Raw genomic sequence first — 25,734 nt, 5'->3', positions numbered from 1 at the left:
CAGATTCTTTTCTCACATATCTCTTTGCAGAGAAGGAGAAAGGCCACATCACCATGCCAGAGTCCCAAATGCAGAGTTCACTTGAGACAATATTTTAGAGCAAAGGACACATAGAAAGGAAATGGGTTTTAAATACAAAAGATCTCATTCTGCTCTATGCTTTGACACTTTTCTATTTGGTAGCAGCTTGTTCAAGCAGAATCCTACTTTAAATTAGGCCTTTGAATGGCCTAAAATGCAGACCTTTGAAGAAACACTTTTGTCTTGGTTTGAAAAGATGGGTATCTGCTAAAGAAGGCAGGAGCTTCTCTTGAAATGGAAAATGTAACCCCCTTCCCTCCGAATTATTATAATTTTGAAATTAAGGTGCTCTCAGGCAAAGATATGGGAATAGGAATACCAGTTCTTTAATAGAAAAATGTAAAATACAAATGTAATAGTATAAAAAAAACCACTGACCAAGTCAGAATATGACCTGACACCCTGTGGGTCAGGTGTTAGTAGCAATCTGATTAAATGGTGGCTGCAGTCCTCCTGCAGTGGCAGGTGTGGTTCTGTTGTAGTAGTGAGCCTGTACCAAACCTCTGAAGGTCTGGTAGGGGTGTAGATGGGCCTGGTGTTCCTCTTGGAATCCAGTGGGAAAAGGCTGCTCCTCTGGTGTTCCAAATCTCAGATTATATCCAGGTAGGAATGCTTGGCTCCTCCCCCTGGGTAGAGCATCTCCCAGTGGGATGATGTAATTTTATCAGTCCTGCAGTGAGACTCAATGGCCCCCTACCAGCAGATATTTCCCAGAGAGAGAGGATTGGTTGTGGAAGAGATAAAGAGAACTGCCCAGTTAAGAGAAGATAACTGCCCCCTCTCTAACAGATGGCACTAGAATACACACCCCCAGCTACATCTTGCAACCCAAGACAACTTTAAAAATAAAGACTTTTTTTTCTTGGAATACTTACAACTTAGTGAAATCCTAACAGTTAACACAGAGAAGTGACTTGTCTAAAATGTGGCTAATTCGTGGCTACTCTTTTCTCTGCCCCCTTCTGTCCAATTTCTTACTGTCCTTACAGATTATGCATGCAAATTCTATTTATATTGAAGGCAGTCCTTTTGTAGAGAGTTGCAGATTGATTAAGCAATTGCATGCAGCCTTCAGTTACATTAGCTATGGTCCCCAGGGGTTTTATAGATAGTTTCATTACTTTCCATGTTATACTTGATGTTTTGGAGGTATTCTACCTGGTGGAGCTAAATGGGTAGGTGTTCTAAGTGCAATGAAGACTTTTCTTCAGAAAATGGCAGTATGGAAGCAGCCATTTCCTCATAAACAGTGTTTTATAACCCTTTTATTTCTTTGAAAGAGATATCTTAAGAGAAAGTTCCTTTTAGTTATGGTTATACCAAAATCTAATCTACCTTCTCCAAGAGACACAAATCAAGACCTCCAGTTTGTGTAACAGTAATATTGAGAGAATAGTTTGTCTTTGTTCCTTTCACATCTTTTCCAGCTTATGCTTGCAAGAACTGATTTCTTTCCTCCATATCAAAATCATTTGTCACTTCAGCTGGGTTTTAGCAACAGTTTGTGTCTGTTCATACCATTTGGTTTCTTTTTTTTTGCCAAATGACTCTGTGGCATTTTTTGTTTTGCCTGTTTGTGCAAAAGCGCAAGAAGTCTAAAGTAATTATACTAGTCTTGCTGTCTTTAACTTTCTTAAGCAGAAATTATTCCTTACTCTAGGCATTTAGGATTGAACTTGGTGAAGTTAAAGTGGCTGGCACTTGCTTGGTCACTGATATGCTTGTCAGCAAGAGTGGCATATGAAATGTTTAAAATCAGCAATTTTAAATCTTTCCATATCTGAATAGTGTAAATTTTAGTTGTGGTTATGGCAAAATAAAGGCTACTTGTGGTTTTCCCACTGTACCATAGGGACTGTATTTGATTGGGGTGTTTCCCACTACTGAGAAAGAATGCCAGAAGTACAGAGAATCAGAACTAGTTTTCATAAGCACCATACGTATAGTTGTGCTCTCTCTAGCATGTTTTCTACTACATTTTGTAGGAAAATGTGATCAGTGTTCTAGTGGGATACCGGATCTTTCTGATAGTGGTTTCCCCTGATATTCATCTCATACTTTTCTTTAATGATTTCCATCACGTTACTCTTGTTTTTTGCCATTTGTATCTGCTTAATTCACTTCCTTTCTTAATGTTTGTGTCCTTATACATGACTGCATCTCTCTTCTGTCATCACTGATTCCAGCCTGCACATATTTATTTGCTGGAGTGCTTTCAATCTATAAGCAATTCTTCCTATCACCTGTGCAAAATTGGGAATAATTTGTGATTAGTGACTTATATTTTTGCATTTATTAATGACTGAAGCAATTGCAACATGCCTGTCTCTTCATGTTTAGAGCCTTCTGCTGACTTGGTAGGGAATGTCGCATCATTCCATATCTAGATTCATATTTTTTTTAGTTTCTATTGATAAGAACACTAGATCCCATGACCTTTTTAGATGATATATGGCATATTCTGCATATCCACAGCATCTTTCCATCAGTTCATTCTCATAAGCAACTGCTTAAGAAGCAAATGAATTGTAAGAATTTGCTTTCCCAGCCCTCCTCATACATGATTGGGGCTTATTGAAAGAAAATTCTTATAAATTAAGTCTAGATTTTTGCATTCTGTTTAACAATACAAGCAATAAGAAAGAAGGAGACTCTTTTCTAGATTGACACATCAGTTTCTATTAGGCAAAAATGTCCTGATGGATTTGACAACAGAATAGCAGTCACATCTTTCAGCACATTGTGTGAGCTCCACAAGTAATCACAGGAGGGTGGGAAACAGTGTATGTGAAGATATTTTGCCAGATGGCTCAGAGAGCTGGACACAGTCATTTATTAAAACTTCGCTTTGGTTCTGACAGAGTACATATCTCCTAGGGCTAGTTTGGACACAATTCCCTTGCTAAATCCAAATTGTTACTAGACATAATTGTTTATGTCTCTCTCTAAAATATGAGGGTGAAGTTTTGGAGATTAAGGCAAAATTATTTTCAAGTATTGTAGTCATAGACAAGCATACAGCAGGATTAAATACTTTTGGTCTAATATGTAGCAAACAAAAAGAAAAACATTTTTGAAAGCAAGCAGGCATGGACCTGTTAGGGCTGTCTCCGTTGGACTAGATGATGTCCAGAGCTCACTTCCAACTCCAACCACTCTGTTATAAACATGAACATTTGTATCTATTTCTTCCATTGCTAGGGGTCTGTAAGTATTATCCTCAAACAAGTGCTGCTTGCTCTCTAGCAGCATAGTACTGGAAGAGGCCTCCTGGGTGAATCAGGGCCCCTGCTGTTGCATTCCCTGCATGATACTGCCCCTTCCACGAGCTCAGCAAGCCCCATCCTAGAATTAGTTGGGTTTTTTTGCCCTACTGTTCTACCTGGAAATCTCCCTCAAATGTTCATTTCACAGAAACTTTCTTTTATCTGAGGCCTAAATTTAATTCTGAATTTTTTATTCTTGTGCCAATGCTGTCCTTTACCTGAGCAACCCTTCTTCTCTCCTGGTGTTCCATGTGGGTCTGCATAGTAAACAGCTGGATCCTCTCTCAGTCTTTATTTCATTTTGTTTGACACAAAAACAGTCCAATCCTTCTGTTTGCTTTTGTTGTTCTTGACCATGGGTGATCAGATTTGAACACAACATTCTTTGAGAAATCCCATTTCTTCTGCAGAAAGGATTCACATGGTGTATTTGAGCCTTAGCTCATCTCACCACATTTCTCTTCCTTGCAGATGCCAGCTGTTAATTTTGAATCAGCTTGCAATCTATATGCACAGACGTTTGCAGCTCAGAAACACCTACTGTCTACTAGAAGACAGTGTTTTGTGATAGTGTTTTAATATATTTAAAAGGCATTTCTGTTTACTGGAAATAACTTTTAACTCCTGATGTTAAGGAAAACTTGATATAAAGAGGATTATTGGAGGTGTTCAGAAATATTTTCTCTTCCTGTCACTGAAGATGTGCTCGTGCCTGTGTCTGTAGCCGTCTTCTATTAGTGGAGTAATTAACATATCTGTCATCCAAACTGCTCTGCTTGCTGCTGATTTTAATTACTTTAGTCACTACAATTACATACTCCAGTGAAATTATAGTTGCAATATATTATAAGGAAGCCTCCAGCAGGATCTGTACACCTCATACTTAAAGTGCAAGTGCATAAAAAGATAACAGGATTTAGCAGGTAGCCTTTTCAAAGTGCCACAGTCATTCTGGCAATGTTTTCTGTCTCACAGAATAACATTGTGCCTGGTTGCTTGGTTATTAATAAGTGAAGGATGATGACTGCTGAGAGAGGACTTGCTTGTTCTGTGTAACTCCCTTCTGGAGCCCTATCTTGCAAGGCACATGAGTTCAGTGAATAACAAGTGTCTGTTAATCCTGAAGTAACCAAGTTATCATGTTAATTTCATCTTTCTAATCAAGTTTAATGACAAACCAAGGGACAGATAGTTTCTTAGAGCAACAGTCAGATTAGCTGCTCCTCACTTCTACAGTGGGCCTTCCCCAGTGCCTTGCGTTTGCTGTGCTGTGTTTTCTGTTTGCTATAGGAAGTTTTCAGTGTGTACAGAAGGGTTTGCAGAATCCAACCTTTAGTGGGTTTGGTTTGTTGTGGTTTGTTTTTTTTTTCATGTACCTGTTATCTTTAAATTTCTGATGCTGGAATATTTCAGTCTCAATATGTGACTGCTGGGTGGATTACAGAATCACAGAATAAGCTGAGTTGAAGGGGACCCACAAGGATCATCGAGTCCAACTGTTAGCCCTGCACAGGACATCTCCAAGGATCACAACATGAGATTAAAAATGTGGAAGTCAATTCTCTGTAAAGTGAGAACAAATACATCACTCAAGTCTGTTAAGCAGCATTTCTCTCTACCTTTTGAATGCATTGTGCCAATTTGCTGGTAGAAAACATGTATAAATTAAGTTAACTAATGGGTTAAGTTGGGTTTATGGTCCTGTGTGTCTCTGAAACAGGATAAAATAGCTAGAGAGTGTCTGATGGATGTGTGTTTTGGTCCAATATTTTCTTAAGAGGAGAGGCAAAACACCGTATTTTACTGTACATTTTTAGCTTCAATCAATCTACTGGTTGATTGCTTGCAAGTCAAATCTTATATTACTTGAATAGCTGTCTTGACTTGTACAGCTGCTACATGCTCATATTAGACAGATGCTTCTCAGTGAAAACATGAAGAGTGAAGTAGATAGCCCTCAGGTATTACTTAGATATTTTGTGAACTATGGAAAAATCCAGGTATTCAGAACTATCTATATATTTATCTATGGAGTAATGGCTTCTTTCATTTTGTCTCTATCATGTCACTCTTTGAATTAGCTCTCTGATTATACCAGTTGCTGTTTAAGTAGCACTTCCAGAGGTCATTAACACACATTTTGAAGCCTGTATATCAGGTGGAAATTTAAAACTCCATGTGACGTGGCAGCATGAGTCCCAAGATGAGAAAGTATTCTGAGTTCACATACTAATTTTGTGTATGTCGTGCTTACTCTAAAGTATCAATCAAACACTTTTATTCTGCACACTTTTAAGTTTTCAAATATTTAATTTTTTCCTTTCTTTTCAACAGATATAAGTTTACCAAAATCAGCAACTATATGCTACACAGCTGCATTGCTCAAAGCCAGAGCTGTCTCTGACAAGTAAGTGCTTAAGAACCACATTCCAGAAAAATTCCTGATTTTAATGTAAGATTTTTCTTAGCTGAGCCCACACCCTAACAATCTACTGATTTAGCAGGAAAATTAAGACCTGCGGTAAATTACTTGATATATAAAAAATAATTAATAATATAAAATTTTTGATGAAATTACTTTATGTATAAAAAATTTGTAGTGATCAAACATTGCACTTGAGATGCTAAGGAAGAAGAAAAGAAGAGAAATTGCATAAATTCAATTCTTGTTTCAGTTTTATAAATACTGTCTGGGTGAGCTTTGGCTTCCTAGATAGTATGGTGAAGATGCAACTGAAAAGGGTTGTGTGGCTGAACCTCTTCAACTTTTTGTAGACCTGACCCCAAAAAGGTAAAAACTAAATGTGGATGCACTGGTAACAATGTCATTTTACAAGTGCTGTCAGCAGAGTGCTCATCTAATTAAATAGCAGCAGGTGGATTTAGCATTATTATATCAGGGATTCTGAGAGGTAGATGACGTTCATATTTTTAGAGACACAAATATCTGTTCATTCCTTTTATGTTTTTCACTTGGGTCTCAACCTTCCAAGGTGCTGAGCACATCTATTTGATGCCTGTGGACTTGGGAGCACCAGCCCACTCTGAAAGGGTGCTCAGCTCCTCGTGAGATGGAGCTCAAAACCCCCCGTTCTGCTCTCAGATGCCTTCACACAAATCTCAGGCAGAGTTGTGTCTGTGCACCTGAGGGTCGAATGCCCCCCTAAAGTTGAAAAGCAAGTGGAGTGGAAAGCCATTTTCTTGACTGACATCCTGACAGTTTTTGCTTTTAAAGTGTATGTACACATCAAGTTCTAAGTAATTTTCTTTCATTCTTTTTATCCTGTAGATCGCCAGTACCTACTGCAACATCTTTCCTCCCTACACAGCGACTCCAGCTTGGGAGGGCAGGGCTAAGGTTGTCACAGCTTTCCCTGTGGTGTCTGCCTGCCAAGTACAGCTCTGGAGTTAGCCGTGGGGTGTGAGGTGAGAAAGAGATTGCATGGTCTGGTTTTTTATTCACTGGGGCAGATGATTTGCCCACAGTTTGGGCATGCTACCCTCAATGGTGCTGCAGCCAGTAGACCACTTGCTACTGCTGCTGCATCGTGCTTCCATCTCAACCTGACCCAGGGGCATTGGGTTGGGAACCTTCCTAAAACTTCCCCAAACCTGTTTTTAATATAAACCCTCCAACAATAATTTGGCATTGGTTTTTTGGGGGTTTTTTGGTCTTGTTATTTTTTCTTTTCTTTTCTTTTTTTTTTCCCCTGCAATTTCAGCCTTGAATATGCCCCTAGCAGGGTACCTAGAGCAAATGTAGGTTAGTGACAGAGAAGGGACTGTTTGAACTGACTTTCTGCCATGATTAGATACAAACATGCTTTCCGCTTCTGCTGGGATTTTTATTGGCCTTGATGTAATAGATCTCTCAGAGTTTCCACTTGCTATGGAAGTTTGGAGAGCATAGGAAAATTACTCAGTTTGGTTACATGGGCCCATGTTCTAGATTCCTTTTCTGACTTTTTCTTACTAGCATTTCTGACCTAATGTGTTTGTTTCTTTGCTTTTGTAGATTTTCTCCAGAGGCTGCCTCAAGGCGAGGGCTGAGCACTGCAGAGATGAATGCAGTAGAAGCTATTCACAGAGCAGTAGAATTTAATCCACATGTGCCAAAAGTGAGTATTGAGAAAACATTGTTGTAGCTCTAACATTGCTGAGGATATAACTCCTGATTTTTGTGTTAGGGTAATGAGTGATGTTGTGGAAAAGAGAGCAAACAATGGAAAGGGAAAAAAAGCTGATACTATGCAGGGTTTTTGGTTTGCAATCTCATATTCAGGACTGTGCAACTTGAAATTTCAACTGATGTGGATTTCACCAAATGCTGACCTGCAGGCAGATCATGCATAAAGATAGATTATTATTGACAAAATAGTCATTAAAGATCTTCTAGTTCAAAGTAGCATATTTTATTTGTTTTGATGATTATATGTAAGAAAATGGTTTTGGCATGCTGTACAAAAGAGCCTATCTTTGGAGTTCATGATGTACTTCATATGAGTTGCATTAGTAATCCCTTATGCAGCAACCTGTCATTAAGTTCTGAGGATGCAAAGCTCAGAGGGGAAGAATTGCTGAGAACTGCAAAGTAAAAAAAAAAAAAAACAGATTTGTGTTCTAATTCCCATACCTGCTCTCTGGGGTTTGTATCTCAGCTGTGAGAATGTTGCCAAGAGGTTGCTGAAGGCTAAGGTAGATTTTTTTGGCAATTAGACCTTTTTGGCCTCTGAACTTCACCCCACAAACCTTTGGGCCAACATTGCCCTTGGAAAGTGAGCAGTGGAAAACTGGGATGTGTTAATGTAGGGAGCCTTGTCATTAGGTTGGAGCCTTGTCATTAGGTACAGTTGAGCACCAAGTCTGGTCAAGACAAACCCAAGCCCTCTTCCACGTGTACACATGGGTTGCAGAAAGTTAATTCTCATGCACTGCAGGAATTAAATGTTTTCTCTGTGAGCTTTGTCTGTAATGCCAACCACTAAATAGCTGTCTGAAAGGCTGTTGTCTTTGTAAAATCATCTAGATTCCCTCTACAGGCAGTGGAAAGAATAAACTGCCTTAGACATCTTTATACAGACTTTTCCTCCTCAGTGTTTCTGCAGTGAATATGAAAGGAGCAACTCTTTTCCAGTAAAAGCCTGATTTTTAGACAACAAAGTTTAGGTGAGAATGAGTCCTTTAGTAATATGAGCTGAGCTTCTACTTTTGTGCCATACCATAAAAGGAATATCCTTAATGAAGCTTGATTCCAGGACTTCTCTATTTACTTTCTTCCACCCCAATGGTTCTTGCAACAACACAACCATTGGTGTTTCTCTTCTGCTCAGTTGCCAGTTTAACTCTAGCACAGTCTTGTTCTGGGTGAACCTTTCTAAATGTTTTACTGAGGCCCAGTTGGAGATCTTGCTGAGGAAAAATACCAGTTTAGCCTGTCATGAGCAATCCTTGGGAGCCTGTTCCATTTTCCTCACTTATCTCCATGCTATTGATAAATGTTTCCATCACAATCTCTTTTAATCATGTTGTTAATTGATTCCCTCTATTTTTCAAAGTCTGACACTCTGAAATCTGAAATTGAAAACCTTTGTGAAACATAAATGACAAGGATGACAATGTAGGATGATAGGAGCAGACTCCAGAGGTTCTTTTAGTTCAGATTTTAACATTAAAACAGAATAGCCTGACACAGATTAATATACAGCTGATTTCACACTCATCCTGCTGCTATTACCTAAAGGATATTAAGGTGTGAAAGTTCATTTTTGGTTGCAATTTTATGCAGTGTGTGGATATTACACCTCAACTTCCACTCAGTTGTAATTGGAGTAATAACCCCTTTGTTTTTAATGAAATGGGTATTACTTTTAGCAAGCAGCATCACAAGAAATCTAACAAGGCCACAAAACAAATGTGTGTTCAGTGCTTCTCTAGGATCTAAATATTAGTGAGTCTTTTGTTCAGAGTAAGGAAGAAATAAACTACAAAATGTGACAAATTATTTAACATACTACACAAAAATTGAGGAGGTAAACAGAGAGGATTGTCTTGCCACTGAAGCTGTTATTCCAGAGGGGTTTTTATGTACATATTATACCATGAGGAGTGTATAATTTGTGGAGTGGTTGGGGGAAAAGGTATATGTATACACAGACACACAATTTCATCAATATTATTTATATGTGTTTGGGGCTTCCCTACTTGTATGTAACAGGACTATAAAAAGCTAATGCTGATAAGCTACCACAGCTGTCTCTTGGACATTTATCAGTTGTGGAACACCCTTCCTGAACTGATTTGCAGAGCTCTCTCCCTTCATTCAAACTCCTCCTGAAAAGCACTCCCTTCCTTTCTGTGATATATGGGACTAGAGGTATTCATTAAAGAGAAAACAGATGATAGTCCATATATCTGATTGTTATAAGTGAGCCAAAAGTATGTCCTGCACACAGTTGTATGGGTTCGTATGTAAGCCAGGAGCTGAGTTTATTTGAACAGAGTCTCTGCTGGAGTATGCTACATTTCAATCAGGCAACTTAAATATTGATATTACTTTAAGAAATGCCAATTTTGTCTCTAAACAATCTCTTAAAAGGATGTAACAAACCATTGATTTAAACACTTTTGAAGATTCATCTGTTCTCTGTTGCATCCCTTCTCAATTTTTTAATTTATTTTGATTTTCTTAGTAAGAACTGTGTCTATCCGTATGCTTGTGTGGTTTCTAGTAAGTTGTAGTTGCTAATAGAAACAAATAATGCAAACAAATTCATAGACCAGATGGGAAATTAATCTGTTCCACACACCCCATGATATTACAGAGAAACTATTTGAGATATGTTTGAGAGATTTTTTAACTCTTCAGTGAGACACTGATTTGTTGTTTTATTTCCAGCAGAAAGGCCAAACACTTAATTACAACCAATTCAATGAGAATGGGAAAGGTGACCTGAAAGTGGCTTCACTAGGCATGTAGAAACCAGTATTTTGGAAGTTTCTTAAGCCTATGCTGTTCATCCCACTGGGAAGATGAGAGTTCCTGTTCAAACAACATTAAATTCTCATATTCTGGACTGGAAGGATGCTTTCACAGGTGCAGCAGTGCCTGTTGCCTGTTTGCAACCTGAGCTGTAATTTCAGAGTCAGATTGTACAATTGAGGAAAAGAAGGAAACCTGCCCTGAGTTAGGTTGATTTATTTTATAAAAGGTCATTGGAGTAATATGGAATGCTAAAAGCACTCTCAGCAGGAGAGAATTAGGAGCCAGAGAGCTGTCAATATTGTGAAATAGGTGATATATGCTCGATTGATTTAAGCAAGAGAAATATAAATTCCACCCTGTTGCACTTGATGTGTACAAGGTCCATTGTCATTCTCCAAATGCTCATTAAAACACATTCCTGTACGTGCACAGAATGGTTGTAGCTGAGATGTATCTATCACAAAATGTCACCTAACTGGCCCAGAAGCCCTCTGTAGAAGTACATGAAAACTACTGTTACACTGTAACTCCTAAATATAGGTCTTTGACAAAAAAAAGGTTTGATTAGAGGGAGAGAAGAGAGGGATCTGAAAAAGCAAAAAAAAAAAGACAATCCAAAAAATAATCCAAGCCAGAACAGTGCAGTGGCAAAGGGCTAATTGAGCTATCTCATGATAGCAGAAGTCATTGTGCAACTCCAGTATTTTCTTCCAACCTCATTGAGGCTGGGTCATAGAATCAGCAAATCAAAGAAAATGCCAGGGTTGGAAGGGACACACAAGGATCATCAAGTCCACTTCCTGGCCCTGCATAGCACCATCCCCAAGAGTCACACTGTGTGCCCAAGAGCTTTGTCCAAAAGCTTATTCTGTCAGGCTGGTGCTGTGACCACTTCCCTGAGGAGCCTGTTCCAGAGCTCAGCAAGTCCTGTCACTAGCCACAAGAGTGAAGAGATCATTCTGGCTGAAATTTTCTAGGCTGTTTGTTTCTGAGCTGGTTCATTTTTTAAAGGAACCTGATAAGCCCAGATGGTTATGGCTTTTTATTTCTTGTTCTAGTTAAATTTCTTCATTTGTTCCTGAAAAAAAAATGCAGTTGGAGATGTGTTGGTCTTACCATCTAGATTTCCTCCATGAACACCTTGCTCTCAGCTAGGTTTCTTACTTAGCCTGTTGTTTGATTCTCCCTCTGAAGTGGAACCCTGCTTGGGTTCAGAGTTCTGTCAGGATGAGAGAGGGCTCCCCTTTTCTCCTCGTGTTTTCAAAGGATTGATAAGGTATTGAAGTTTTATTACTTAAATTATGAAGGTTGTGGTCTAATCTGAGTGGATGCCAGTGTATCAGGAGCTGGAGTTAACAGGGAGTCTGTCAAGAGATGTAGGTTACTCGTATGAATTTTAGTAGTATGATTGGATTTTGTGTCCCTGTTAGTCCTGTAACAACAATGGCTGTGTTCTGAAAGAAGAGCTTTAGAAATTTTGAGATATGATTAGTCAAATTAAGTCTTTGGTGGCTCAAGAGATGAAGTCTTTGGTGGCTCAAGTCTTTGGTGGCTCAAGTCTTTGGTGAGCCACCCTGAAGTCTTTGGTGGCTCAAGAGATGACTGCAGTTGTCTAGCCTTTGATGAAGTGCAATAGCAGCCTCTTGGAAACTACAGTCAGATGTCTTTGGCTGATTTTTTCCAAGAGCTGGAGATGTTTGTTGCGTGCAGTAGAACATGAAGACTGTAGTTCACATTATATGGGCAGCATGAGGATTGCAGGTCATTGGATGGTTTTTAAGGGAAAAATTTAATTTTTTTATTATTTAGTTCATTTGACTGGAATTTGTCTCCTTGTCCAATACAAAACGTTTCAGAGGGACTGTGTTGGTTTCATGGACAACCTGCTAGAAACCCAGCACGTTGCTGGGGCTCAGTCCTGCCTCTGAAAGATCCAGGACCAGTAGCCTCCAGTTGCCAAAAAAGGGGGCTGCCCTTGGTGTCTGTAGGTAGACCCTTAGCCCTACCAGCAAATGAATGAATGCCCTCTGAGCTCTTGAACTCTCCTTGAAAATACAGCAGTGCAGCAATGAATATGATATTCATGGGTATGATGACCATTCTAATTTTCATGTACAGTCATATCTCTCCTTCCACAATAATCAAGCCCTACTTACAGCTAGGCAGCTTTTTGGTACCCTTTGCTAATGTTCAGAGAACTTGAGTAGATGGAGGCCTTCAAGTGCCATCTTCCAAAACCATTTCTTTGAATTTCTTTGCTTGAGAAATTTGATCTTTTTTGTTTTGGAAAGTGCCTGATGAGAACTGTACAAAGCATTCCAGACAGGGTCTCTCTACGGCTGTGTTCAGTCGGTGTTCCTGCTGGAAATGCCTCCAGAGTAAATCAATTGACAGTTTATATGCCCAAAAGGTGTGGCTGACATTTATGTGTCAAATAAAAACATTTATGAGTCACAAATGAGTCTTGAGCCACCTATCAACTTTGCATGGAGGTCTTATTGAATATCACCAAACCAGGTTATGGACCTTTTGTTTGGGAAGATAGCTGTGATACAGTAACAAGGGAGGAGGGGTTCACATTTTTGATCTGAGGTGCTTCTAAAAATAATTTCTTTCTGAAACTGAGAAAAATGCATACTGAAAACAGAATTTAACTGAGTGAGGACTAAGCTTGATTGCAAGTGTCAAGATATATTCTTCCATCTGGTATTTCCATTTGATTTATTTTTGATTGCTGATAACAAGCAATATATAAGAATCAAAATGTTTTCTTTTAATGCTCCTAGAAATACAACATTCCTTCCTGGTTTTTCTTTCCCAACTAATAGTGACATGTCACTGGGTTTGTTTATGGTTTTTCCTTTGGTTGAAACATTTGAATATTGAGAACTTATTTTCTCATTTAATTTTGCAGAAAATATGGGAATAAGAGTTAATGTTCTAAATTAATAAAACAGGTAGAAACCTGCAGCTCTTGCAGCTGTATTCCATTCTGCTCAGCAGGTATAATGTGTGTTTTTAAAAGGATGAGGCATTCATTAGGGCAGTGAACATTTGCTGTATTCATGTCAGCCTGGCAGCTCCCTCCCTCTTGTCAGCTCTTTATTCTTTCTCTCTATCACCCTTAATCCCCTGGACTGCCTACTAAATGGCAACTTCCTCCATTAATCCACCTGCTCTGCAGCTCTCTCAGATTTTTCTGAAAGGCTTTAGGCAAAATCCAGTATCATATTCAAGTACTTCCACTGCTGATTCAGTTTCTCCTCTTTTAATAGTTACCTACATCAAGTAGGTAAACATGTGATTTCTCTTTGAGGTATTTATTTATTCCCCAGGATTGACAGTTCTCTGTTTTGATCAAGAGCTCTCCAAATCTTTTACCTGCATGACAGCTCCACCAGACAAAGGGATGGCACTCTCTAGGACATCCTCCATGAAGTCATGCTGTTGGTGCTCATTTCCCTCTGCCCTTTTCCTTTCCACTGGCTGACTTTCAATCCTCATTCCTTTCTTTTGCCTTCTTTTCTGCACCAGCACATCCTGTTCACAAAAGCCAGCATTTATCAGGGGTTGGGCAAGGCTGACACCACCCATGGCCCCTTTTTGCCTCCAGTGCCAGGTTTGCTCCTCATGGGTGCCTGCAGTAGGAAGTTGTCAGTCCCTGGGCCGTGCAGTCCTCCCCCTTCCAGACCAGGCTGCAGCAGAGGGTGAAATGGAGGGGCTGCACACTCCCTCCTTCATTGCCAGTGATCAGCCATACCTTTCCTTTCCCAACCTTGTGCTAGGGCTGGCTCACCTGCTGCCTTATGTGTTAACTTGAACAGTCTGGGGAGAACACTTGATCTGGGGCATCATGGAAGAGAGTGACAGTTTCCCTGTGCTGTGGAGGAGCAGCTGGGAAATGTTTCACTCCTCAGGAGAACTGACCAACAGGAGCTGATTCAGCAGCTTCTTTTCTGTAAAAGATGCCAGCAAGGGTATCCTTTAGAGGAAAGGATTCATTTTTACCCTCTGCTGTTTCTTGCCTCTCCAGTAACTGGAACGCAGTAACACCAGTGGTGTCTGCTGAACTGTGTTAGTTGTCTGTCTAGTTACCTGTCTAGTTTATGGATTGAGGAGGGAGAGAAATCATCTGCTTGAATAATGTCTGAGATCTGTGTCTTTTCCTGTGGCATGAACCCTCTGTATGTTTCATCTGCTTCTGCTGGGTGGGGGGAGCCAGTTATGGGGAAATTCTCTGTGGAAATTGCTTGTGGATTTAGTCAGTGGTACTTTTCATTTTAATGACACGTTCAACAACTGTTACAAGTAGCAAGCTTAAAGGTCCTGTACTCTTACCTGCACCTCACCCCAGGAAATCAGGCACTTGGTATGTTTTGTAACATTTTTACCTTGTAACTAGTTCTTAACTGCTTAGTTGGTGGCTGCCAAGCTTGCATGTTCATGGACCTCACAACAAGTTAATGGTGATGCAGTAAATGCAGCAACTGTGTGCAAACTAGGAGTGCTATATGTTTCCTTATAGAAAGACTTTGTGCATCAAAATGCTTAAAGTCTTCTTCATTTTATTATAAACACTTTTAATTAAAAAGCTCTTGTAATTCCATTTTCTGCTTTGAGCCCTTTTTTTCTATCTCCTTCAATAAGAGAGATATTTAATTTTGAATTTCTGTGTAGTCCCTGCTACACAGGGGCTGCTGTAGAGCAGAACCATCTGACAGCATACCTTAGTCTTTGGGAATAATTCAATAGTTGTCTTCAAGTGCAGTTGGTGATGTTACACATTTGATGAAATCTTGTGAGAAAAAGTACTTTAGGGAAATAGACCTTTCAATATGCATTATAGAATTGCAGTCAGCTTTCTGTGCTTTGTATTACCTCTGCAATAACTGTGCTCTGCTTTTTTATTTCAGTATCTACTAGAAATGAAAAGCCTAATTCTGCCCCCTGAACATATTCTGAAGAGAGGGGACAGTGAAGCAATAGCATATGCTTTCTTTCATCTTCAACACTGGAAAAGAGTAGAGGGGGCATTGAACCTCTTACACTGTACATGGGAAGGCAGTAAGTAATCCTCTTTCTTACAAAGGAACTAATAAAATATTTTTATTGAATTTAATGAAAAAAGTAATAGTTTTTGTCAAGTATAGTATGTGAGAATTTTGGACACCTGTTACATCCTCACCAGCACTGGACTATTTGAAATTTGAACTTAAAACACGAACTTCGTTTAATGAGTAAAAGGGGTTTGAAGTCTTGTGTTTGCTGTTTAATACTGAACAAAATTTTCCAACTTCTTTGAGACATATTTTCCTGCTCGTGGATCGGGAGATAATAATTTAACTTATTTCATTCCAGAGATTTGTTTGTCATTATTTGAATGAATAGTTTCAAACTGAGAGTGTATTCACATTGGACCTAAACAAAAAATATTTTGCCATAAGAGTGGTGAGGCACTGGAACAGGTTGTCCAGAGAAGCTGTGGATGTGCCATCCCTCTAAGTGTTCAAGATTGTGTTGGATGGGGCTTCAAGCAACTTGGTCTAGTGAATGGTGTCCCTGTTCATGGCAGTGGAGTTGGAACTAGATTATCTTTAAAGGTCTCTTCCAACCCACACCATTTTGTGATTCTGTGAATGCTTTGATATTTGGGAATTATGAGTGTGCCTTATAGACAGATATATAATAATGTGAAATATAAAGCAATGCTATATTTTTATGACTTTTTTTTTAACTGACAAACTGGAGTGAATTCAGTGAAGGATTGCTGGGATGCACAGGGGACTGGAATATGTGCTAGAGGATAAAATGCTGAGGAAGCTGGTTTTGTTCAGCTTGGAGAAGTCTTAGAATGGGTGAAGAGATGATCCAGTTCCTGTCTTCCACCACCCAGCAGAGAGATGATATGGAAGAGAGAGTCACAGTCTTCACAGAACAGCCCAGCATAAAGACAAGAAGCAATACACACAAGTTCAAACCAGATTAATTTAATCCAGACCTAAGAATCATATTTTCACAGTGAGAGGGGTCTGTGGGATCTCCTGCCCCAGAGATACTCAGAGCTCAGCTTGACATAGTTCTGTGCAATCCAATGTAACTTGGAAATGATCCTGCTTGGGGTTGGAGTATATGACTTCCAAAGGTCATATACTAACCTTCTAATATATCTTGTCTGTCTTTGAGATGTGTTTTTTACCAGGTTTCTGAGAATTTAAAAGTACAAATTATAATCAGCCTTTGTTGGCCTTTTTTTCTGATTTAGTGTAATCTAGTTCCCCATTTCTGCTCTGCTTTATTCTGTTCTTTTTCATCCTCTGTGTGTTTTATTACACCAACTTGTTTGTATGGGTATGTTTCACCATTTTTTTGTCCTCATTTAGCTTTGATAGAAAAGATTTTTTGTTACCATGATAATTCCTATAGAAATGCACTTAATACCTCCAGTGTAAAAGTGACTTACTATCTCAGTTACAGTATGACATTACCTGAACTTGCCTAATTTGCAGTGTAGACTCCCTGAGGATCCACTGGTTTTCTTTTTAGGTGTATAGAACACCTTTGCTCAGTAACCTATACCAGTGCTGCCTGGGGTTTGCTCTGCTGCATTGTTCTCTGTCAGATCTGCTAGCTCTTCTCCCACTATTTCTCCCAGTTTATTATTTTCTGTGTCATAGGTTCGTTCCCCATGGCTTATTTTCAGTGATTTGCTTTTAAGTAGTGTTCCTTCTCTTCTGGATTGTTGCAGAAGTCCTTTAGCTCAGGGTTCATTATTCCATCAGTAAAAGCAGTGTTTTGCAGGGAATTCTGAACAGATCTTCTTTTGCTCTGTCAGGCTGGGGAGCCCCTAAAGGGCTTTGTACCAGGACCAGTTTTGGCACAGGAGTCTGGCTGCCCTGCAATCCTCCTGCCACTTAGGAAACAAGTCATCTGTGCCTGAAGGCAACATAGGGAATTCTCATCTAACTACATTCTCCTTCTTATTATCTTCACATTCAGCAATCTGAATACATAATTTATTAGCTAATAGCTCTATAATAGCCTGTAAAGATGTAAATTAATATCATTGCATATCCTCTGCAGAAAAATCCATAATTCATTTTTTACAGTGATTTTGGCAAAATGCGAACAGTGCACGAGTCCTCAAAATTTTTTTTCAAATTTTGCTCACACATGAAGACAACGAGGGGTTTTAATGGTTTCACAGTGTCAGGTCCAATAATCATAATGTTTGGTTCATATCTTGGCATCTTTGCATAACTAAGTGAAAAGCAGTGAAGACATGGCAGAAAGTTAAATGTAATTATACTAGTTTTAACCAACAGTTTACATATAATACATGGTCAGTTGCCTTGCTTTCTTTCTGTGTGTTTGTAGGTATTTTATTCGTAGTACAACTATAAAAGCCCCAATGCCACCACTGTGTTTGGGCCAGGTTCTCTGTACAGGAGGTCTGTAGTTTCAAATGTAACCAAGTTTTTGGACACATGTCTGGGGTGATGATTTGTCACTATTTGTTTCTAAATTTGTGTCAAAATTCCTACTGTTTGCCTGAGGAAAGGAAACCTAGGGATCCCCAAATGCTCCTGGAGCTCTTGCAGCTACTGTACATGGTCAGTGGCAAACTTGCTCTGTGCTCTACCTGAGTCAATTAATGTAAAAAAGGATCAGATAATACTGTAGGAGTGAGGCAGAGAAGTACCTACATAGACACAAACTGATCCAGATGAACCAGAGCACTTCCTTCCATGGCTGATACCATTGCTAATTAAAGCTGTTTTGCTGTAAATACCCCATAGTTGGTCTCATGTCAAACATGATTGAGTATTATTATAATTGAGTATTATTATTATTAAATTGAGTAACATCTATCCAGACATTTTTCACTTGCTTTGTAAAAGCAACATCTTCACCTCACATTTTATTTTTATTAATCTTAATAGTTTTAATATTACTGTGGCTTAGGGTAAGGCAGAAGAGGCTTGATTGTCTGTTTCAATATTAAACCAAATTGGAAGGAAAACTTGTGTTAGGGATTTTTAAGAAATAAGCATTGAGCACATTCCACATATGTTTTTGTACAGTCACTCAAGTTTGTTGTGTGTTAAGATCATACACTGCTTGGATATTGTATTTGTACTTGGCTTTTTGGGTTGCTATGGAGAGGGGTGGTTAATGCTGGAAGAGCATTACAGCCCAGGCTGGTTTACAATCTTTCAGGATCTCTGCCTTCTTTACTATTGCTTTAAATGCAGCAACCAAGAGAAAATACCGTAATATAATTTCACAAAAAACCACAGCTAACATAATTTCAAATGCAATGTGCAGAGCTGAAAATATTGGGGGACTGTGTATTTGAACAAATCCTTAGGTTGCCTTGTGAGCCAGAGATAATGGGAGTGTTACTGTGTGGCAGGGGGCTGTACCTAACAACTTAAGTGTACAGTGCTTCTAGGACATCTGTGGGGAAAAATACTGCTTCAGTGACTGATGTTCATAGGAGTAGTGAGAATAACACGTTGATGACATTTTAACAGTGAAAATAATATACAGGATAATGGAAAAGGATGCCTTGATGCAAAGCTATATTTCAGTCAAGTATTCTGATGTTTCCACAAACCACACTCAGATGATGGTTTATGACATCAGCACTGTCAAGATTTAGTAATCCATTTCCCTCCCTCTCTGTTATTATTTTCAATTTTAAAAATTCATAAGATTAAGTATTATTTAATCCATAACCTGAAGATTTATATTGGAAACCTGACTTGATCTGCTGCATTTAGAAAGAATGCATGAGAGGGAACTGGGTTTAATAATTTACTACTAATCTTTGATTGCCAAATAGAAAATGAAAACATGACTGTGTTGGAAAACTGGTCCTCAGAGCTCATGTCATCAGTGTTACCTGGCTTGCTGGAGTGTGATGGAAAAAGAGTAGTGCATTTTTTCCATGAAAAATCTATTATTCTTGATGCAAAGGGACTATGAGTATTGGTCTGCATTTACAGGCTTGGCTGTTCATTTTTGTAGGCTATACCTGTTATATCAGATACACTTCTTTCCCCTGAAATTTAAAAATACTGCAGCCTTAAAGCCTAAGACAAAATGTGTAAATTTGGCTATGGAATTGGAAGTATAATGGGCTTTGATTATGCAAACATTTTTGTATGTCCTTGTAATGTGGTCTCATCTGACATTCATGAACATTGTCTCAAGAATAAAAATAACATAGGAGTTTTTGTGATTAAAAGCTCAATGTAGATTTCTATTTTGGCATTTCATTAAGCAGTTTATATGCTGTTTGCAACCAAATATAAGTGTTTTGTCTATGTTTGTTTTTCAGAATTGCAAGTATTCTTAAGTATGACTGCCACACTCACAGTAACTTATGCACCATGTTTTCTTTTCAGCTTTCAGAATGATCCCCTATCCACTGGAAAAAGGACATCTTTTCTACCCTTACCCTATTTGTACAGAAACTGCAGATAGAGAACTACTACCATGTATGTTCAACGTTTTTCTTCTTATGATTGACACCTAAGAATTGTTTAGCTGAGTCTTGCAGCACCGGTCTCCTTTGATGCCTTTTAAATTGAGTGCAGTGGATTAGAATAACCAGATTGACAGTGAGCCTCTGGAGCTCCTTTGATGCTTCAAGAGGCAGGTCCTCAGCAAAGTTCATAACAATTAGCTGTATTTATTGTTTCTGACAGCTTACAGACAGGGAGATTACCAAAGAGATCCAAATCACTTGGATCTTGCTATTCTCTCTTGCCAAGACACTGATCTTTCATCTAGGTTAACATCCCCTCAAACCATTAGCACAATGTCACAGCCTTGTTAATCCTTGATAGACACATGAGCTACTTGAATTCCGAGGCAGGATCCAACTTGCTTAAGGACAGCTGGATCATTCCTGCAGCTAGTACTCATGACAGGCTGTGCTTACATTTTCCAAAAAGCAGTTTAAATAGCAAGAAAGGGTTTTCTTCGTGTTATGGCATGTGCACTGTTATGAAGAGATTGATGTGAAGTCATCTCAGTCACTTTGATGTGTGTTTATAGCGTGTGCTAGGAAGGTGCCAGCAGTGTTCCCAGATACAGATATAAAGAGAGATCCAGTCCCCAGGAAGCATTACAGTCCAAGCTAATGAGACTCATTGCAGTGCATGCAGTGAAGCACAAGAATGCAGAGGGAGAGCCAAAGCAGCCAATCTTGCAGTTACACTTCATTCCCACGTGCTCTCCCTGTGGGACTTCGTGTGAGCACGAGTGGAACACACACAAGTTTGCAGGGTCAGGGCAGAGGAGGGAAATAAAAGTTGATCCAAGGAAGAAGATTCTTCTCTCACCTTCTTAAATAAAGAAAAAATTGTTCTGGAACAAGTAAAATGAAGCCTGCTTCTGCTGGGAAGGCTGCTTTTGTGGGCATTTGCATCCTTTATAGTCTTTCATTCAGAATCTTTCTGGTTTGGGCTGAAAAAGGTGTTGCCTCTTTTTGTAACCTACATGAGTAAACATTAGGTGAGAATAATACAGTGAAAATCCACTCATTGCAAGTCTCTCCTTCACAGCACATTCCTGCTGATATTACGCAGAAATCCTTGGCAACTGGCAGTATCTCCCCACCCCATTATAATCATCCTAATTATAACAACACCTCTCAGAGTGCTCTGCTTGCTGTACTCAGAGGGATGCTGAGCTGGGGAGGGTGGAGTGTCAGGAGATTTAGGAATGACAAAGTCATGCAGAATAGCTCAGCATTCTCTTTTTAGATGCAAAACTAATTGTTCTTGTGAGATGTTACAAGCTAACAGCAGGACTCTTTAACAGCATATGCAGGCAGTGTGTTCTGCTCTGGCAGCTATGGGAAATGCCTTTCACTGCAAAATCTCCTGGGTTAGAGGAGGGAAGAGTTTAGAATGCCTGACAGACACAGGTGGGTTAGGGGCGTTTTGCATACCTGTCCACACCCTTTAATTGTGCATGTTTTGTGGGAGAGACAGCTGGAGTTATATCAGAACACAACAATCTGATAGGCTCTCCACATAAAAAATATCAATTACAAAACTTTTGCCCTGACTGGATAACAGACTGGGACAGCAGGGTTGAGCCTGTGTGAAAAGGCAGTGCAAGAAAAGCACAAGAGATCCTAGACTTACAAAAGTCAGTCCATGTTCTGGTATTTCTGATCTCTACCTTTATTTTAAATCAAAGAGAAGTTGTAATCTATCCCTACTTTTGTTTTTTTAACTGATCAAACTAGCAGACTCAAGAGTCATACATATTTTTAGTTTTTAATATTCTAATTTAAACTCTTATGAATTCCTGCTTTTGGTTTGGAGAACCACTCCACTCTGGATAATGCAGTCATGAATGTTGCTGGATTACCATGTGTTTATGTCATCTGCAACTACAAAGAGATGAGAGCTGATCACTGAAGCAAAGAAAGTAGGCAAAATGGAAGAGTAATGTTTCATATATATGAATAGCCATAGGATTTGAGTATATGGGAAGCCTTGAGATTGGTCCTATATGAGAAAAAAATGTTTTAAAGTTTGCATTTATCTTGACTGTAGCTCTAAACTACAGACTGTAGGTAAGAATCCACCTGACCTTTTGCCAACCTGGAGGAATTTTTACCTTGAATCTGAGCTGCCATAAAAGTTCAAGGGATATATCCCTCTGGTAAAATACTCATTATCCTTTTCTAACCCTTTCAGTCATCTCAGTGCTGTTTTTTCCAAAGTCCAGTGAAGGGTTTTTTATACCAGAGTCAAGGAAATTTCTGTATTCCTATCAGTGTATATTAACAAACGTCTTAAAATTCACTGTTCATTTAATTTCCAGGTTTTAAAATACAGGCCTATATGTCCTGCTGTTAGGATAATTTTTCTTGCTCTGAAGATAAAACCCTCAGAATTTACAGTTACAAAGGCTGTAGTTTTACAGCCTGCTTTAACTGGTCTGCAGCAATGCTTCCATATGGTTGGGCTCACTGCTGCTCCCAGGCATGTTTCTGCACTCTCTGTGTATCAGCATTAGCAAACGTGCAGCCATGGGGTTAGTTAATAATGTACATTTTAAAAAAATTAAAATGCTTTATTTCTAAGTCTCTTTTCTGGAATTAGCTGTTGCAGAGCTGCATTATAGTTACTGCTGACACAAGGAAGACAAGAGTGATGTGTACATAGCACCAGAGTAAACCAGAAATAGGCTCTTTAGAGAGAATTATTTGGTAGAGACAACTGACACAACAATTATGTCCCTAGATGTATCAGACCTTCCATTTTCTTCTTCCTTCAAAAGCATCTTTGTGTGTCTCAGGTTGTTCAAACTATGTAAGAACATTGGTTTGGTTTTGCTTGGTGTTGTGTTTTGATTTTTTTTTCAATGTATAATGCCTTCCCCTTCTCATATCTTTTTCTACAGCATTTCATGAGGTTTCAGTTTATCCCAAGAAAGAGCTTCCCTTTTTCATCCTCTTCACTGCTGGACTCTGTTCTTTCACAGCCATGCTCGCCCTCCTGACACATCAGTTCCCAGAGCTCATGGGGGTCTTTGCAAAAGCTGTGAGTATTCTCTGCTGCTGCTCCCTTCTGTAAATAAAGACACCAGTGCAGGGCTAAATACTGCCAGGTATTAAATATCTGCCCACTCAGAAGCATCAGCCCATGTCTGAGCAGGGGATATGTGCACAACTGTCAAGGTTGCTAATCAGTAAGACCTGCCTGTTTGTCTTCTCTGGTTTATATGGCTCTGTTGTTAGGTTTGATATCTTGTGAGTTTGCAAAAAAAAAGGGCTTGGTGGGAGAAGTGAGTATCTGTATTTTCATATATCATGCACTAAAATAAACTAATAACACTTAGTTATTAGTTATTAGAACCCCTCTGTTTTGTGGAGTCATAATGGCTGCTGTGATTTCCTATGCAATAGAAGCTGTCAGTATGAGCAGAAATAGTGTTAACCAGGACAAATTTCTGTGTTTTTTCCCTGAACTGCCAAGGAGGAAGTAGTCTCAATATTTCCCCCATATCTTTCCTGAACTATGTCCAGAGAAGTCTCTCCTAATTCTGCTTTTTCAATCCACCAAGGATTAATAAATTTTGGAGAATGAGGGGGAAGAGCCATGAATTATTCTAAACCAAACCTTTTTCTTGCAAAAACAAGAACATCACTGTTCCAGCATGCTAGGAGATGAAAAATCCACTAACAGAAAAGCTCTAGGATAGTAAAAAATTCCTTCTCCAATAAATACTGAGTATCTTCCATTGTAATATATTTTCTCAAATATATTTGTCTCTGTTTCAGGTCTCATGTTTCCAAACTGGCCTCCTGCCAGTTTGTTTTTAATGTCTTTGGTACTTTTGATATGGGGGTATAGGGGGTGGGGTGGAGGAGGCCAGGCTGAAAGGTTTTGGCAAATTCCAGATTGTCAGTACTCTTTGAAACCCTTTTGCAAAGGGGAAGAGGCTCCCTTTGCAGGTGAGCTGGGTCTTGTGTTAACCCAGGCCTGTGAGTGGGGTCTGGTACGCACAGTTCCCAAGAATTTTTTTCATTAGCTCTAGAAGACACAAAGTAAGATCAGTTGTAGCAGAAGATACTTCTTCTTTCAGCAAGAAGTGCTGAAATATACCTGAAATATTATTACCCCTTCTTGTTTCTTGAGTGTGTACGTAGGTGTTAGGTAGGCAGCAAGTGTTTAACTTGGGCATATGATCATAAACTTCTCTGTAAGGCTTTTCTTGGATTCAGTGGTTGGATTTTTTCTGTTCCTTAGTTACTGAAGTTACTGAAATGTGTGAACCCTTGTTTGGCTCTTTCAATCAAATCTTTAGTTTTCTGATACTGTGTCACAGTTTTAGATCCCAAATCTGTCCCTGTTAGCCTTGTTCCTGTGTTTATCAGCCTTGTATCCTGAACAAAGACTATATGCTGGCAGCATAGTGATTCTGTACTTAATTCTTCTGCCAAAGAAGAAGTTAACATGTATTTCTCGAATGTATTAATAATTAATTAAAATTAATATGTATTTCAATATGTATTTCAGGAGTTCTTTGAATACCTGAGTTCTGTGACATGTAGCTACCGGTGGTTTTTTCCTGTGATAAAATGTCCTCCATCTTGATTTTTATCATATGCCTATCTGAACACTAATATATTGAAGACTCTTTGAATGTTGTGTTCTGTACTAGAGAGAAGATGTTAAGATAAATTTTAGTCAGTGGTGCAGAGTATGTTAGGATTACAGTTAGTGATGCCTCAGTGTATAGAGCAGATCTGTAGATAACCCTAAACCATCTTAAACTTGAATCTCAAGACACAATGTTTGTCTCTGTGAGGTGGTCTGGCCTACCCCTGCTATGAAAAAGCCTTTCTTTCTCTTCACTAGATTTTGGGTTGAGCTTTTTGTGGCTTCAGTATGAGCTTCAATCTAGGATGTGAGATGTGTGGAAACTTTTGTAGTTCATCACTTTGATCTTTGTAAAGATGGGGCTCTTGCTTTCTTTACGGCAAAATCCATAAAGCTCTGTATGTGCAAGGTTCAAGAATTTGAAAGTCTTTATGTGTGAATTATGTAATTTTTATCATGCTGGAGGATTTTACAGAGGAACACAGCAAGAATGTCTTATCTTACTGGACAGCTTTCTCTTGAGGTGTATTGTCTCCTGGATTTTGATCTGAATGTGTATCTGGTTTCTTTGCAGTTTCTCAGCACCCTTTTTGCCCCTTTAAATTTTGTGATGGAAAAAGTGGAAAGTATCCTGCCCTCCAGCTTGTGGCACCAGCTGACAAGGATCTGAGGGAGCATGCCTGACTGACTGCTATGACATCTTCTGTGCCAACTTTCTGTTGACCACAAGAAAGCATGATAAAAAAGGGAAGCAGTTATAAGACTTAAAAACTCTTCATGGATTGTCTGTTCTCATATAAAAACTGTTTTGTTGTACAAAATACATTGATGTTAGGTTCTATTATATTTTGCCTTCAGAAAAGAAAAAAATAAACTTTTGTGTATTGTAGCATTGCTGTCTTTCGACTTTTTCAGAACACAGATCCTAGGTTTTGTTTTTTATTTTTAAACCTGTGGTATCTGTTTGGCCATAGCTAGGGCATAGCTGCACATTCAGGTAATGAAACATGATGATAATGTTACAATTAAACAACATTGTCGCTGTCTTTTCTTATGGAGCTCAATTAGGGCGAGGCCCGCACTTCTGCAGTCTAGGAGAGGCTTCTAGACAGTTAAAGCTCCTGCTTAAAGCAGCTTTAGGCTCTCCAGGCAGTTAGGATGGCACACTGGGCTGAGTCCCTTCTCTGCACCAAGGCCACTGTATCCTCATTTGAATTTTCAAGAAGCCCATGTACTTGACAGATTTTCTTCACACCCCTGGTGTTTCAGG

General features: G+C 39.1%; 1 protein-coding gene across 2 annotated transcripts in view; it reads left to right on the top strand.

Moving 5' to 3' along the window:
• ST7 (suppression of tumorigenicity 7) overlaps nucleotides 1-25,353 on the top strand; it is a 136,267-nt gene extending 110,914 nt beyond the window's left edge. For both annotated transcript variants that reach the window (XM_036400915.2, XM_036400916.1), the window contains exons 10-15: nucleotides 5,682-5,754; nucleotides 7,363-7,465; nucleotides 15,243-15,393; nucleotides 19,740-19,832; nucleotides 22,762-22,901; nucleotides 25,039-25,353. In XM_036400915.2, the coding sequence (XP_036256808.1) occupies nucleotides 5,682-5,754; nucleotides 7,363-7,465; nucleotides 15,243-15,393; nucleotides 19,740-19,832; nucleotides 22,762-22,901; nucleotides 25,039-25,134 (656 nt within the window). In that variant the 3' untranslated portion in view covers nucleotides 25,135-25,353. The remainder of the gene's footprint in view (nucleotides 1-5,681; nucleotides 5,755-7,362; nucleotides 7,466-15,242; nucleotides 15,394-19,739; nucleotides 19,833-22,761; nucleotides 22,902-25,038) is intronic.
• The last annotated feature ends 381 nt before the right edge of the window (nucleotides 25,354-25,734 follow it).

This window comes from Molothrus ater, chromosome 5, assembly GCF_012460135.2.
Source record: "Molothrus ater isolate BHLD 08-10-18 breed brown headed cowbird chromosome 5, BPBGC_Mater_1.1, whole genome shotgun sequence".
Classification (NCBI taxonomy): Eukaryota; Metazoa; Chordata; class Aves; order Passeriformes; family Icteridae; genus Molothrus; species Molothrus ater.
Note: the sequence above shows the minus strand (reverse complement) of the source record. Positions and strands in the feature narration are given on the sequence as shown.